This window comes from Pempheris klunzingeri, chromosome 20 (assembly GCF_042242105.1).
Source record: "Pempheris klunzingeri isolate RE-2024b chromosome 20, fPemKlu1.hap1, whole genome shotgun sequence".
Taxonomy (NCBI): domain Eukaryota; kingdom Metazoa; phylum Chordata; class Actinopteri; order Acropomatiformes; family Pempheridae; genus Pempheris; species Pempheris klunzingeri.
In genome coordinates this window covers 12,161,162-12,178,428 of record NC_092031.1, presented here as the reverse complement: position 1 = coordinate 12,178,428, position 17,267 = coordinate 12,161,162, and the positions used below count along the sequence as shown (strand labels likewise).

General features: G+C 45.1%; 1 protein-coding gene across 1 annotated transcript in view; it reads right to left on the bottom strand.

Annotated features, from left to right (window-relative positions):
* The window catches only part of LOC139219655 (voltage-gated potassium channel KCNC1-like), a 44,821-nt gene extending 34,008 nt beyond the window's left edge, over positions 1–10,813 (bottom strand). The window contains exons 1-2 of the mRNA XM_070851588.1: positions 10,733–10,813; positions 2,107–2,794 (exon numbers count right to left, since the gene is read on the bottom strand). Of these exons, the coding sequence (XP_070707689.1) occupies positions 2,107–2,727 (621 nt within the window). The 5' untranslated portion in view covers positions 2,728–2,794; positions 10,733–10,813. The remainder of the gene's footprint in view (positions 1–2,106; positions 2,795–10,732) is intronic.
* Between the last annotated feature and the right edge of the window lie 6,454 nt (positions 10,814–17,267).

Here is a 17,267-nt window from a genome sequence, read left to right as displayed (position 1 = left end):
GTTGTGCAGCCACTGAAACGAATCCCACCAACTACCTGCCCTGTACTCTGCATAACCCCAATGTGGCATCACAAGCACCACCATCTGCAACCATTACGCTCAGTCAACGTTAGTTTTTGTATGATTCATGAGATCTTGGTCACTGTAACACAGCACAGTGGATGTGGTGTAAAACTGTACATTACATAATATACAGCATTCTAGCAGCTCGGCAGCAGGTACAGTAGCTCAAATTCAGGGTTCGGAAATGCTGCAAATGCCGTCTCTTCTTGCTGTGTGATAATTCAGCACCAAATCTGTTCTGTTTACATACATTTGAAGCACCTTGTTTGTTGCCTTGCTCTTCTCAAATCTACGATGTGATAGGAAAATCCAAATCCTGAAGATGTCTCTCTCTCTCTCTCTCTCTCTCTCTCTCTCTCTCTCTCTCTCTCTCTCTCTCTCTCTCTCTCGTGCAACATTTTGGACATTCTGCACAGAGCTACCCTAGCATGAGCTGATTTGGTGCATGGAGTAGAGGGGTAGAGAGGAGTGGGAGAGTAAGAAATCAATTTGATTGGGGTGAGAGTGACACTTAGAGAAGCACTTCCTGCCTGATCCCAAGTCCAGAGAGGCGGATCAGGTGGCCTAAACCAGACTATCTGTCCGTCACAGCCGACACTTTGCTCTTCCTTTGGAGGGAACTGAAGCTGTAGATCTATACCGGCAGCCAGAAGAGGTGTGTGTGTGTGTGTGTGTGTGTGTGTGTTTGGGAAAAGCGGATAAGCGCATGTGTGTGCAGCTATTGTCTTTATCTGTGATTGAAGATACAGTATATATTGCTGAGTGTGCAGTGATTTATGATTACATTTTTTTGGTCTTTTTTCACAGACATTCAGATATTTTCGGTGTGATGGCATGAATTGGCCACTGCAGGTGTCTGCTGACTGTCTGGGTTTGCATGTGCACCTACAGGATGCATGCATTCACAGTGTGTGCGGGTCCTCACACACCCTCATCACAGAAAAATTGTTCTAACAAAAGCACACACAAGGTGCAAGACAAAGATGATCAAACTGTGTCACTGGATATAAAAAAAAACTGCACAAATCAAAGCAGCTGTGATCAAGCAGCTGGATGCCTCTGTAACTGGAGGGTCTGAGAAAAAAGAACCACAAGCCCACTATAACTGTTTTCATGTGCCACGGATCAAAAACACAGTCAGGAGTACTTGTTACTCGTGCACCTGTATGATCAAATGCCATCAAACGTTTGCTTTTAAGGGCTAAATCGCCAACTATTTACATTTGAGAACAATAATGGGTATTCCAACATAGAGCAGGGTATGCGTAACAGCAATAAAGCCCGTGCGTAAAAGCCATGTAGCAATCAACTGGGACTGAAGGGACTGGTTAAAAAAACATGCCAGCTGGCTGTAGAATTACCAAGGGCAAATGTGGGAGAAGACATGCACCTCAACACTGACGATTCTGCGTCGTGTGAGCTCCTCAGTGCGGTGCAACAATAAATAAGACTAACATGAAATACGGCGCATTGATGTGCATCGTAAACGGTCAAATACGACCTAATGAAGGCGTTTGGATGCAGGAAGCGCAGCGGATGCTGCGTTTGGAGGCAGATGTGTATTAAACCTGTTAAAGTAGCAGAATACGACGATAGGAATTATGATGGCAATAAAAGCGGCATTCAGTGTGAATCCAGCTCGTTTGAAATGTGTAATATATCAAGTACAAGACATGGAGGTGATGTGCTCGACAAAAACCTTGGTTGTTATATCAACTAGTGCCCATCTACCAATAGATATCGCTGCCATACCATTTTCCATTTCCCTATGCTATCAGCATTAATTATTCACTATCAGTAAATCCATATCCTGCTACTTAATACAAGCTGTACTGTCCGGGATGGCACACATAGCATCAGTCAGTGGCCTGCAGTTAATTATGAGGGGCTGGTTTATCAGCAATGATAATGTGGACAGAACATTTAAAAACAAAGTTTTACAAACTTGTCATGACTTAAGCAGTGCTCTAATACATCATGGGGCTTAATATGCAACAGCACAGGAACAAGTTGGTCCCTCCAGGAGAGACATGGGGAACTCACCCGGGCATATTTGGAGGAGTACGGGTCTTCAAACAGTGCCCATATTTTGGGCTGCCAGGTTTTCCACCAGCCAGCTTTCCTCGCGTCCTCCTGCATGCACAGTCTTTTCAAGTCCCCATCCGCACCGCCCAGCGCCGGGTCGTCGTCCGGCGCGTCCGGTTCTGGAGTCTCGAAGCTGTCCAGCGCCTCCTCCGCATCCCGGTGCTGCCGGTAATTCATCCAGCAACACGCCTCCACGTCCGTCTCATCGATGCCCCAGAAGGCCAGCTCCTCCTCGAACAGGGGACCGCACACATCGTTGGGACAGTGCAACTTCCCAGTGCGGTAATAGTTGAGGATGAAGGAAAACACTGACGGGTGGCGGTCGAAGAAGAACTCGTCTAATTTGGGGTCGTAGTCGAAGTTGCTGAACGCGTCCGGCTCGGTGAGCCACGACAAGCGGGTACCGGGCAACGTTTTTAGGGTGCTCCGGTAGGTCTCATGCCGCACCCCCCCGCAGTTTATCACGATTTTCTCGCTTTCCGACGGACAAGTCATGTCTGCGCTGTAACATGCTTTGTTGGACGACTTGTTCCCACCCTTGCGCCCTTTGAAAGAGGATACACACACCGAACTGAGCATAGAGGACCGGGGGGGAGGGAGAGGATGAGAGAAACCGAAGGGAGGAGGAGGGAGGAGTCTGAGGAGTCTGCGGGGAGAGAAAAAGGGCAGAAATTTTAGCAGAAGGGAGACATAGATGTGGATTATCAACATTGCAATACAATTTAAGAACCACACGCCAGTGCCAGCTGTATGTGCAATTATCCACTTGATAATCAGCTGATGGAAGGACACAAAATGACCTTGTGCAGGTGCAGTGGGTGACGGGAGGGGGGGAGGGAGGGGGTGGCAAAGTTGTTTTTAACACAGCATCCTGGCGCAAAAACTAAAGGATGCTCAACTTATGAGTGCAACATTGGAAAACAGGTGGATTTGAGCACATTCATGAGTCAGCATCCTCGCAGGCTGATTGGTGACACCACAGCGATGAGGCGATGCTCCAGCCTGAAGCTCCGCTGATGTGATCCCATCCCTTATTCCCTCCGCTGAACCATTATTCCCACCATCACTGTATGCCCTCCTCAAGCTAACAATCTCTAAATTGATCTGGCTGACACTCGAGTCGGTGTTCATTAAAATCCTCACCCTAATTAGGGCACTAGACTTGCAGCATGCTGCAAACCCATCCCTCCCCACCTGCAACGACCCAGCTCTTTGCCTTGCAAAGAGTGTGTGAGGAGGGAAAGAGTGGCAGAAAGGGAGGAAAAACTGGGGATCCATCTCCCTGCCTCTGTTTTCCCCTTCCTCCACACTGCCTCTTTGACGTAAGGTGGCGCAGCATCGTGTGTGCGTGTGTGTTAATTGCCTCCCGAGAGTGCGGTGTCCGTACTAATGTTAGATCTCCTCAATCAGCCTGCGTGCGTGTTACACACACTGCTGCAGCCCCCTCCGACCGCACCGAGCTTCATGCGATGCACAATTATGCCAATGCTTCCTGCCACTTCTCCCATGCACTGTGTGTCTGTGTGAAGGCATGTAGAGACGGGGGGGGGGGGGGGGGGGAGGGGGAGGTAGAGGGTGAGAGAGGAGGAGGGGAGGGGAGGGGAGGGGGTGTAGATTGGGGGAGTCCATAAATCTGACTTTTAAAGGAAGGGTTGAAAAAAGGAGAGCAGAATCAGGAAAACAAAGACCAGGAGATGGGGAGGAAAACAGGGAGATGTGAGGGGGGGGGGGGGGGGGGGGGAGAAAAGAGAGAGAAGTGAATGCAGCACACTCACTGGAGGCAGTTACAGTGAACAGCTATGTAATATCGCCCCCCATCCTCCTATTAATGGGAGAAGGGGGCTGAAAAGAGAGTGTACAGAAGGGGGGGAGGAGGACGAGCATCGAAAAGGAGAGTGCACTATAAAAGTGAATGAATTCTGCTGCAGTAAAAAGCCAGTTACTTGCTCTCTCTCTCTCTCTCTCCCTCTCCCTCTCTCTCTCTTTGTCTCTCTCGTTCTCCCAGAGAGGTCAGATTGCTCGCCGGGAGCTGCCTCTCCATCCAGGGGGGGGGCTCACGGTGCTTCAGAAAAGACACGCGTTCACAGCAAAAAGCCCATACATGCACCGCATCTATGTTGTTAACCTTTTTCTCTATTCAAAGAAATGCACCACTCTCGTCCTCCCCCCCTCCTCCTCGCCTGTGAGCTCTCACTGGCCCTCCCCCTCTCCCTCCTACTACACTCTCTCTCTCTCTCTCTCTCTTTCTCTCGCCCTCACTTTCTCCTTCTCGCTCGCTCTCGTATTCCGCATAAAGGAGTCACATTTCATTGAAGGAGGAGAATCAAGGCTTCATTTCTTCATCCTCCTCTTCCTCCTCTCACAGCACGGTCTTATTCCTATCCAGTGCCCCCCTTCTCTCTCTCTCTCTCATTCTTTCCCTTCACTTCTGCTCTTTCTGCCCCTCCACCTCACTGCATTTTACTCTTTCCTTCCATTTCTCCCCTCTTTTGCTTCACCCATCCTCCCATCCCATTCTTCTCAACGCCTCCCCCCCTCCTCCCAAAGTAAGCTTCCTTCACTTTGGGTCAACTCACTCCTCCTCTTTCCCCTCACATTCTTGCTTTCTGGCATGCAGGACACTGCAGTTTCTCTTTCCTACTTGTTCCTAGCGTTCACTGTGTTGTTTTGATTATTTCACTGCACTTTCTATCTGAAGAAACAACTTTTTGTTCATGGAAAAGTTTGCTGTCTCTCCTTTCTCCTCAGATCCTAAATTGACTCTTAGGTTTCTTTGGGTTTTTTTTTCCAGATTTTATGTTGACTTTTTTGGTATGAAATGATCTCTTTTTTGGTCATTTTTGAGGATCGTGGAAAAAGACTTAACAGCACTCAGGTAAGAGGACCAAGGCTTTGCATGGGTGTGCAGTCAGAGTTTGGAAACATTAAGGCACAGATATTCAGTAGCGTGCACAGTTGAAAATAGATGCGTATTATGTGCACAGATCAGAAAAATCAAGAAACTGTATGTGTTAAATGCTGCACATTTATACTTTTTTTCTCCACTAGTCTTTGCAGTGTTCGCTGCAGCAGCATCAAATCAGTTGCACTGCATCATGTTAAAGTTGTTTAGTCTACTAAAAACTAAGTGAAATCACAGAGTTAAATACCTGAAATCATGACTAATTTAATCTAGTTAGGAAGTAATAACTCTAAAAGACTCAGTTTGGAGGTGAGGTTAGGTAGGGAGAATGTAAAAAGATCTCTGTCCATAGTCAGCTTTGTCCTGTGGTGCTCTCCAGCAGGGACCACTTGTGTTGCGGGATGGATTACATTTCAACACCATGGACAGCGACGCTCTCTCTCACTCTTCCTCTCTCTGGGACAAACTCCCTCCAACTGGATGCCAAACTTTCCAGAGGCAGCTTCTGTGATCTCACTGTGAAACTTTTATCCCTTAGATGACTTTTTTTTTTTTCAGCTTCACTTTGTCTTCGTGCCCTTTACTTCTACTTCGTAGGCAGCTGTAGCTTATTGGTGAGCTGCTGAATATTTTATACACAGACAGCCACAAGTCTGTAACTGTGGTTAAATGCCTTTTTGTTCCCCCTGAGTCATGTGCAGTGAGCTTATTGATTTGAAAAAATTACTCAAGTGTTCTTTTATGCATTAAAACAAATTGGGATGTTAATTGGGATATGGTGCTGTTAGGTTCTTGTCACCTTTCCTCAGAGCTGATGAAATTTTTAAAAATTTGAGGGTGGAGTGAGGGTAGTCAGAAAACAAGAGCAGCTTAGTGATCTTAATGACTTCAGAGTGTGTGAGTTTAATGATTTCTAGTTGCAGTTCAGGAGAATGTCCGCAGTTTGAGCGTTTCAGCTTAAAACGAGGGAGGTAAGCGCATCTCTTCAAGAGCCAGCCTCAGCACTTTAATCACTGACAGTAGTGCTTAACCAAAAAAACAGCAGAGAGAAGAGGGGGGATGCATGAGGAAGAGAGGTATGGAGGAGGGGGGGGTGAGGCTACAGAAGGTGAGCGTCGGGTGTAAAATGGAGGAAGAAGTTGAGATCCAGTGGAGATCTTTTAAAAAAGCACAAAGGTGGGAAGGGGGGCAGAAAGGGGGGCTGCATGAGGAAGGGGCTAAAAACTGAGTGGGAAGTCGGAGGAGGAGGGAAGGCAGAGGAGCAGAGAGGAGAAACAATCTCCACCACCACCTCTCTCTCTGTCTCTTTCTCTCTCTCTCTCTCTCTCCTGCAGCATTTCCTGCCTTGGCCACCATGTCCTGCGCCACCCTGCTACTACAGCCTCACCACTGCACACACACAAGGGGAACGAAAGCGAGAGGGAGGGAATAGGGGAAGGAGGGAGGAGGAAGACGCATACACACGCTCACCTGGCTGCAACAAACAGGCTAAGGAAACCACTCTGAGGGCGAAATGAGGCTTAATCGTCATGAACGTTTGGGGAGAGATCATTTCTGCAGTGGACTGATAGATATAGAGAATGGGGCTGAGAGAGAGGAAGAGCGTGCACACAGCTCACGCACGAAGCCTGCGCTGACGCTAATATATATTAGCAGAAACACTGCAGCAAGAGGGGGAGGGAGCACAGGATTATGGGATGCATTGACTGTGAGGTACCAGCAGCAGTAACCGGGGGGAGGGGAGGAGAGCGCACACCAGAGAGAAAGAGGGAGAGAAGGCAGGGGAGAAATTTGGAGGAGTGCTGACTATGCGGAACAGACATAGCAGTTGGCAGGAAAAAGCAAAAACCTTTACCAATCACAGAGGGGGAGAGGGGGGGGGACAGAGGGAGTGAGATGAGCCGGAGATGGAGAGAAAAGGACAAAAAGAGTAAGGGGATGGGGGGGTGAGGCAGAGGAGGGCGAAGAGAATGAGCAATCTTGGGGAAAATGAAAGTGGGGAGAAAAAAAAAAGGTGGGGGAGGAGAGAGAGAGACAGAGAGAGAGAGAGAGAGAGAGAGAGAGAGAGGACAGAAAAAGCCTTTGCAGTGGCTCAGGATAGCACCTGAATGGCAGCAAAGGTGTAGGAGGGGGGATCAGAAATGGTCTGCAATACTAATCAGAGGGATGGAAACAGTGTAGTGATTCAGAAAGAGGAGGAGAGGAAGGAAAACAAGTGTAGGGATGTAAAACAGACATACAGTTGAGCTAAGTGGCAAATGTACCAGTGGGGAAAAGGAGGGCTTTGCAGGCAAGTGTGTAATGTATGTTTGTGAGTGTGTGTGTGTGTGTGTGTGTGTGTGTGTGTGTGTGTGTGTGTGTGTGTGTGAGAGAGAGAGAGAGCACGAATTACGTATGTGTTTCTGGTGCGCAGCCATTTTTTTCCCACCCGCTACCTCATCAAAGGATGTAACCACAAGGCTTCACGCTGTTCCACCCATATCACCTCCCTCCCTCCCTCCTTTCCTCATTCCTCTCCCCCTCTTCTCTTCCTTCTCTCCCCCCTCCTCTCCTCTGTAACACACTCCCCAGTGCTGAGGAGACCCCAACAGGAGAAAGCGAGACACTGCAGCGCGGTGAAAGCACTGCGGTCACCTCCCCTTTTAGTGCGGTGTCACACCACACAGTGTCCTCTCCCCCCTTCGAATTGTCATCGCACCTCCTGGTGTAACTCTGACTCTGCCAGGAAAGAGGAAGCCAGGTAAAGTGTATGCATGGGTTAGGATGGCGGTGAGAGGTGGGAGAGGAAATTACACGAATCTCATGAATGGATGGAGGGAAAGAATAAACAGGGTGCGTGAAGAGAAAAACATAGAACGAGGCCACACAATGGCCCAGCAGCTCTGAGGCAGCTAATGTATACAGAGGAGAAAAAACACAAGGCATTTCTCATCATAATAAAGCTTACCAGCGGCCAGTTCCCATAACATGAATTAAATAGCCAATCAATTAAGCAAGCGGAGAGGAAATGGCCGATCTACCAGAGGCAGCTCCTCTACTCAGCAACACTAGCGTGGAGATCTCCAGGGGCTGACCAATCCACACATCACATATTGCAGCACCAACACCCCCTCAGGGGTCTTGAGCCTTGTGCATATTGGTCAGTCACACCCCCCCCACCCCCCCCAGAAGCTGCTGCTCACTTGCCAACATCCCGTCCAGCCTCCTTTTTTTTTTTTTTCCATGAGAGATAGAGAGAATCATGCGCTCCTGGTTCTCTCCTTTTAGCTGGCTGGATGATTAATACATAAGGCCATTTTCAGGAATAGACTAGCAGAAATGAAGCCTGTAATAGAGCTCTGAAAGCTCAGCCAGTGTCCATGACTAAAATCCTTCCTGCCCACAGGAGGATAAATGTTGAGATTTTTTGGATAGATGTGCCCACTGGGTGAGACTTCACTTGTGACAGAAGGATGTGGAGTGAAGGGAGTGATGGAAGAAGAGGTACTGAAGCTCCCTTCGAGGAGCAATGATTGGTGTGGGAGAGGTCAGAAAAATCCTGAAACAGCAGGAAAAAAAAGGCATGGGATAGGGTGTCATGTCGGGAAGGAGCTCTATTTTTGGACCTGGATAAATCTGAGCTAATATCCCTCAGTATCCAGCTTTAAAATCTGGTTCTTAGAGAATTTGCATCAGGAACAAATAGCTTTAACCCCTACACCACCTGACTCTCTCTTAGGTCATTTAAACCTGTCTGCTCCTAATTAATGACGCTGCCCTTCCTGCATGATTAGGACCATTATGATCCAGTGGTGCAATGATGTGGTGCACGAGGCCAGACAGACAAATGGGACGAGGGAAGAAGTATTACTGCGCGGACTCCTGATCTGTGAACTAGCCAGCGATTAGACACAGAGGAGGGGTAGGGAAGTCACAGATTAGCCTCTGAACAGGCAGGGAGCGCATAGAGAAGTTGGGTTTTAATGTGGAGAAATAAAGTGAGGGGATAGGAAGACTAAGGAGGCCGGAGATGACGAAAGGTGAGGCTCAAGGTCGAGGATTTGAAACACACAGGTTTTAAGGGGGCGAATCAGCTTCATCAGGTCATAAATTAGTGAAAGGATGGAGGGAAAGTTCTGTGAAGCCGGTGCAAAGACGTGAGATGAGAGAGAAACCATCACGGCCAAGGAGAGCGGAAGGGTCAGGGCAAGAACACACGCAAACCTAGGACACGACAGATGCGTAATTCAATCACGACCTCAAAATAGATTTATTCCCCCTGTTACTTAAACAGCAGTGTCCTCCTTTTTGAGCCCCATCACTACTCCACCAATTACATCCACTGACAGCATGCCACTGTCTCTAGTGGGGAGGTGTTCTTTTTTTTTTTTTTTTTTCTTTTTTTGCTAAAATCGAAGGGGTGTTTTCTGGGTTACCCTCAATCTAAAAATAGCATCGGCTTGTAGATTTATAATGCAGGATTGAGGATGGGGGTGGAGGGTGGGGGGGGGGGCAGGGAGAGAGCAAATGGAGGAAGAGAGTCAGAGTTCCCATTAGAGAGGAAGAGCACGCTGGAGCCAGTTGGCAGAAAAAGCGAAGCATGCACTGGAAAGTGAAGGAAGAACAGGCGTTATGAAACTGGAGACTTTGTGTGTAATGCAGCGGAATGCGGATGGAGCAAGTTGACAGAGCATAGGTGATGTGGTGACGGGGGCCGTATGGGAAGAAGACCACGTCTAGACATTAACTGCCCCCATAGACTTCCTGGATGAGATCTCAGTGACGCTATGTCCTTCCTCTGGTTCTGCTCCAGCGCCCCCCTCCTCCACCTCTACCTCCATCTCTTCCTCACACCTTCTTCTCCTCTCCCTCTCTCGTGTGTGTATGTGTGTGTGTGTGTGTGTGTGTGTGTGTGTGTGTATGTGTGTGTTTGTGTGCCAGCCCTCTCACCCTCCTCCTATGGTTCCTTTATCAAACCTCCATTTCAGGCCTTGACACTAACCCAGTGCTGCCACACCACCGCACAAACACAAACACACACACATACACACACACACACACATTGAAGGCACATGCAGGTAAAACAAATGCATGCACACAAATGCACAAAGCAGTACACACATGGAAACAGTTGCTCAGGCAGACAGAGACAAAATGATGCAGAGAGGAATGCACACACACACACACACACACACACACACACACACACACACACACACACACATCCCCTCAGAGGCATGAAACTGCTCTGATCTAGTGGTGTAGATGGGGAAACACCCACCATTTGTGCAATGAGGAATGTTAGGATTTATAAAATGATTATTTAATTTTTTTTTTTTAATAGGCGTCATATCAGTGGATAAATAAAATCGGACTGTGTAAAAGTACAGTTCCTTTTTCATTGTAGCAGCTGGGAATAATAATAATAAAAACACAGCGAGGAGGTTTATGGTTCCAATTTGAACAATCCTGACACATTCTGATTTCTCCAGATATCGATCAAACAGGCTACAGGAGAAAATCGCAGTTAATTGTGGATAAAACGATACTTGTTGAATGTAGACCAGACGCTGTATTTCTCGTTTTTGTTTTTTTTTGTTGTGCTGTTAAGAGCTTGCCAATAAATGTTCTGTTATTAGACGGATAAACGCAGAATAAAGCCACCAAAATACAGACATAAACACAGACACGGTTAATACTCACTTGCTTTTGGTTCAGGTTCGTTTCGAGTGCGTGCAGAAACACGCACATCAAGCTTAAAGATCAATCACAATGTAGTTTTCTTTGTTAGATCGCTCTTTCTTATGATTTCAGAGAGTATCCAGTTTCTCGCAGGCATTCAGTTGATCTTTTTTTTTGCCCCCCGATTATAATAAATAAAAATAGGATTGCGCGCGTCTGTTGCTGGAAATCTCGCTTTGACACCGTTATTGCCGAATGTTACTTATAGCTTATGGTCATGCTGATGATGGCAAGGGATGAGTCTTTCGGATGAAATGAAGCAGAAGTCCCACTGAAAACTGGCTTTTATCTATATTCCCCTCGATTTCAGATCCCCTCTCCCACCTCTTTGTTATTGCCAAAAATAATAGCCAGCCTTTGTTACAGTGTCTCTACGCTTCCAGGCGCAGGGTGTAGCTACCATTCAGCTCCTCCTCTGTCTCCCCTTTCCAAATGTTTCAATGGAGATGCAGCCTGTAGACACTCTCTCTTTGCCTTTCCCTCTCTGTGCCTCTCTCTGTTCCTTTGGAGGAGCGTCACCTTCTGCACTATTTTTTTTTCCTCAGACGATACATGTGGGCGGATGAGAGAAGAAGACAGAGGGGTGGGAGGACCCCGGTGAGCACTGAGGCTAATTTCTCATATGGCTGCTGAACTTCATAAATACATCTGCTGTGAAAATACACGCGCCTTGGCTAGAAGAGGGGAAGATTGTGTTGATATATTGCCATCTGTTTAATTGGTTCTTTATCCCCTTTCTCCCCCCACCCCCCCTCCCCACTTAGCCTACATTGCCCACACATGCTCACTCTGCTGGATGGACGCACAAACACCATTTTGTCTACAGGTTCCCAGCCTTGACTCTGGCTTGGCTGACATCAGCAAGTCATGTGGTAGCAGAGGAGCAGGTGGGTTACACGACAGTCAGGAGTATTATGGTCAATGATAACAAGAATAGTGTTAATAAGAGGAGAGGACACTGTGAGGTAGCCTGATGAAGTTGTCGGAGCTGTGAGGGCGCTCACTCTGTTCTCAGCAAACGTTAAGTGATTTGTCTGTCTTGCTTTTTGAAACATGTCAGATGCAGGGACAGTATTACAAGGTTATTTCAGAGATCCAAGTGTGGAAGGCCAAAACAGACAAAATGGCATAACGAGATTATTCGGCTGCATTTTCTTGACCACGAAACCTCTTTGACTTTGAGCACCGCAGGCACTGTTTCTGCAGGACGCCTATCGGTCTGAGCCAAGTTCTAGTGGAAGTACAATGACCAGCAATGTTGCTGATGCACTTATCGACAGGAAACTCATTGAAAATCGTCTCATGAAAATTACAACAGTAGTAAAAGGGCAAAAGGCTCTTAGGTAGGTGTTGGTGGCTGTGGCGCTTTCTTTAGACCACAAAATGTTCTTGTGAGAGCAAAGTGCAAACATAAAAGGGATGAGTGACAGTGAGATGTTTTTGTTAAGTGCATTCAGAATTAGCATTAGTAAGAAAATGATGTTGCAGATACAAGCAACAATCGGACATTAATGTGGTCAAAATGGAGAAAAACATATGAACATATTATCTAACATTTAGAGGTTGTATCAGCTGGTAGGCGCTCAGTCAGTGCCTGTTCATTGTAAGTCACTCTGAACATGAACTACATTTACCTGGTGTCTAGTATTTAAGAAACAAGTCACACCTGTGGCTCCAAACTAATACTCTACTAACTAAGACCTAAGTGTGAGGTTTAGAGCTGTTTGCTGCACCCTCAGGAGACGATGTATAACTCCTCATTCATTTATTACGCCCCCCCCCAAAACCCCTGTAGCACCGCCTGGGATCGGTCAAACACAAGATTTATGGAGGTGTTGAACTCAAGAATTCAAGCTGCGAAATCAGCAGCCAGAGCCCTTCCAGCAAAGTGTTTTCACAGCATTCATAGCATTTCGCATACAGCCTGTTAAAGGTAATAAAACAACAAGAGCAGCCTGCAGCTAGTCCTGCATCAGTATGCTAATGTGCCTTCACTGACAGTGCTCTGTTTAGCAGCTAATATTTACCAGGGTCATCATCTCAGTTTAGCATGCTAACGTTTCCTATTTAGCACTAAACACAAGTTTCTGCAAAGGCTGATGGGGTATTTGGTCATAACTAACTACAACAAACAAACTATTGGGCAAATTAAAATGTCAATTTAATAACGCCACTAGATGTGAAGACAATGTTACTATCTCAGGGTCTTGAATTCAGGGGGCAACTTCAAGGCAATCCATCCAATAGCTTTCAAGACATTTCAATCTGAACCAAAAAAAAAAAAGTCAACCTGCTGGTGGCGCTAGAGGAAAAGTCAGGAAATCATCCAAGTTATTGTGGTTTCATCCTCTGGGGAACCTCAATGTCAACACACAGTTTGCTGGCTTTCAATTCCATGGAAATATTTCAGTCTGGGGGAAAGTGGAGGAACAACTAACCAACAGATCAAGACTAGCGTGACTAAAAACCACTCTGACTTAGAGTTAGCTATTAGTATCAGCCAAGAATTAAATGAACACATTGCATTTGCTTGTTTAGTTAAGACCAACAATGTCAAACGACAACAAGACTGTGCATCACCTCTCTACAAGGCAGCCTTCTCTGTGGCGCCCCTAAAAGTGTGCTCGCCCTCCGCGTCAGCAGACCAGAAAAGATAAGCAGGCAGTCACACACGGAAAGTAGCTGACAGTGTTTCTTCATCAACCTGCATAAATACTGAATGCCTAAGAGTGACCAGCTTTAGAGCGTTAGAGCACTAGTCGGCACAGACACATCCACAGTCGGTCTCTTGGCGGCAGCATAGTGCAGCTCATGCATAAGGAAGTAGAGAGCAGCAGACCTGAGGAGTCATTGTGTGGTCACGAGAAGATTCTCGAGCACGGACAGAGGGGAAAAAAGGCAGATCTGTGATCACGTCCTCAGTCTTCACCATTACTTGCAGTGAATGTAAGCGGAAAGCAGAATGTATGTACCACACAAACAACAAAGGGTTGCCAGGAAGAGCAAACAGCCTATATATACTGTATGTGCAGTGCATCTAACATGTACACAGATATTTGTCCAGACGGGGACTGTACCGTAGGGTGAACAGAAAGGATTGCTGGCCTTGAAGATGCAAAGGCTGATTGACAATGAGAAACTGCCGGTTCAATAATCTATATTGATGCTGTCCATCACTAATCGAAAAAACACTGTCCAGTGATTTGGTCCTTCTCCAGTGCAGAAATGAAAAATGTCACTTCAGAGAGGAAACCCAGGGTGATCATCAGGTCTGTAACATATTTCATGTTCAGTGTAAGGCAGTTGCGGGGGGGAGATAAAATTGGTTTTGGTATGAGAACTATACAGGACACACAAATCAAACTTTGCAAAGCTGCTGCTCATATGCTGCATGTTTAAAACACACAGGAACACACAGAAAATAAATAATATCAATATTGACTCTGATCGCTTTGGAGATGGAAATAAACTCTAAGCCATATCACATGAGCATTCTTGTCAAGTACCATCCTAAAATATGTCTCTAAAAAGTCTTTAAAAAGTCTTATTTTGTTTTTGGTCCAAACCTATTTATAGATACATTCAAACTGTGTGTTCTTTGTTGCTGTAATTATTTCCTGTAATATGCCACTTGAAAGCCCCTGGGGGGTTTTAGGCAATTCTCCTTCACATTCACTTGGAGATCATACATAATGTATGATTTCTATCTTTTAAATGTTCTTTCCAATATGTGTAAATGAAGAAACAAACCAAAAACAGCTACACAGCCACTAATCACAATTCAAGCTACACTTGAATTGTGGTTTAAGTGCCATGTTAGCAACAGCCTTAGTGTAGGATTTTGGGGTGGTCTTCAGTTTTGATATATATCGAGGGGATAATGTTTTGGGCTCATTTAAGCAAAAAAAAAGAGATTTGCCATCAATATTTAACTGAGTAGGTGTGTTCTGTTGTGTTCAGCTCGCCTGTGAGCCGTCACAACGTGGAGCCAAACAGGCAGCAAGAGGATGGATGAGGATCGTTACCCTGTCTGGCTCTCTCTGTATAAGTTGTTGGAAATCGTGTCTTAACATGTTTTTGATTAAAGTTTTCTCAAAGGTTTTTCTAAAAGGTCACGGCTTTGTGTGTGTTATTATTGTGTATTTTATCCAGATTTCCTGGAAATAGTGGGAGTAAAATGTTGAAATGACCCCATTTTGGCAACAGGTGTCTCATCTCAAACTGTTTTGCCTTTTGAACTGTAAATAAGTAGTTTCTGATGTTGCACAATGTTACTCTCTTTTATAAAGGCTATAGTAAATTAAAGAAACTTTACTGATTCAAAAGTTTAGTACTGATAAACTTTGGAACCTTCCATATAGTTTACATAGTCTATGCTTTCACAGTAAGGACTCATTTTGAGTCATTCTTAACACTGACCCAGACATCCTCTCAAAATTAGTTACTATAGCAAATGTTGAACCAAATACTCATAAATACTGTATGAGTTGTAGATAAATAATGCTTAGTCTCTAATTTTGGTTTGTAACTTAATTTTGAGAGCATTAAGAGTGCATTCTTTCTAGCTTTTAGATATTTTGTTTATAGAGAAAAAACTCTAATGATTCATTCATTTGTCAGTTTACTGAGCTGAAACTGCTGCAATCTAATACAGAAGCCCTTGATGTATCCTAAAGTTGTGAAAAAAGTGAGAATATTTAGTTTTTGTTGAAACTGTTTTAAAAAAGGCTTTGGTTGAACTTAAAGGTTATTTTGGGAGGCTGCAGTCTGTGGAGCTTTTGAACTGTATTGAATTTGATATACATGTGTGATTTAGTCGATCCTAGTACGTTTCAGTGCATAATAGCATCTAGGTTTTAAGTCTTATCCAGGTTTTGCTCTTATTCAGGATATGATGATGATGAGAAACCTGGTCATTACATGCTGCATATATGATCGTCTGTATGTAGTTGTGAATTGATTCTTCACCACCAACAATTGGGCTTATTGTCCTGGACCAACAGAGAATGTTCACAAACATGGATATGGTGTTTACACGCCACACCGTCACACATATCCGGGACACTTCAACAATCCAACTCGTATAAACAGAGTGTGGACAAACAAACATATCAGCCTTTGGCCTTTGACAGCTGGGAACTTTGAATGTGAGGCACTTGCATTTGAATTGTACAATTTCACAAATTGTGGGAAGTTATTTCTGTTTTGCTGTCCATGTTTTGTTGAGCACAACAATAACAGTGGACGTATCATTCAGGTACAAATACAGGTAGCGTTTTTTTATGGTGTTAAGAGTACTAACACCACTAAAATACTTTGTTACAAGAACAAGTCCTTGACTGAAAATGTTACTTCAGTTAAGTGAAGCAAAAAGTTCCCCTGTGCCTGCTGTACTATTATATTCAGGATATGATGGTTACATGGAACATGAGATACCATGTTCATTACATTACTCCTGCATTAATGTTAAAACAGGATTTTACCATTGTAGCTGACTGAGGTTAAGTTTGTAAGCTCTTCATAACTAAAGCTCAAGTAGAAAGTACAATATTTCCCTCTGAAATGTGGTGGAAGAAGAAGAAGAAATGTAAAGTGGCATGAAAAGAAAAGACTCGAGCAAAGCACCTCAACTTTAAGCTTCGCTAAAGGTACTCAGCTACATCAGACCACTGAACAATACATATAAACAATCTATTGGAAGAAAGATGTTGTTTAGACTAAACCAATGAAAAGATGTGTCCTCACAGGGCGTCTCTGGCAAATGCCTCGGCCAAACTGAGTTCGCTGTAATTTTCCGTGAGGTTAAATCTGAGCTGTTTCCAGTGCGGCGTGAACTTCAGATAGCTAATTTTACAAAGACTATTCGACCATTCCAACTCAACAGATCTTTAGCAAATCTGCAGCAATGCAATCCATCACACGGACATCTAATCTGTAGCTACTTCTCATAAACCCTGCCTGAAATGTATGATGAGCGAGTCTCTTCTTAAGCCTCCCCCCTGAAATTGCTGCTATTAGCTTTCATTATTTATTATCGTAACAGGCCCCCAGTCTCTCTAACTTGTTCGTCCATGTTAAGATCCAGACAAAGTGGCCTAGATACAAAGACAGGTGAAGCCCAACGTCCTCATAATCAGCCCGGGATTCTTATTAATCTAATGGACTCTAATTTCCAGATAATCCCAGTCAGGAAATAATGATCTGATATATGAAGAACCAAGCTGCTTGTCAGTGCCGAAGCTGAGATGTTCATCATCTTATCTCATATACCTACATATGTTCTATATGGTCTTTAAATATTAAGCCACTAGGGGGAGACATTACAAAGTTTAACAGTTATTAGCCTTACATAAAGAAGATCATTTCTGCTATTTTCTTGCTCTACAAGTCTTGCATGAGCGAACAGGTCAATTCCAGAATTCAAATTTACACGGGGGTAAGCTGTTGTGTTTTACACTTACCGGAGGCTTTCACAGCGTCTGATCGAGCTCCACAT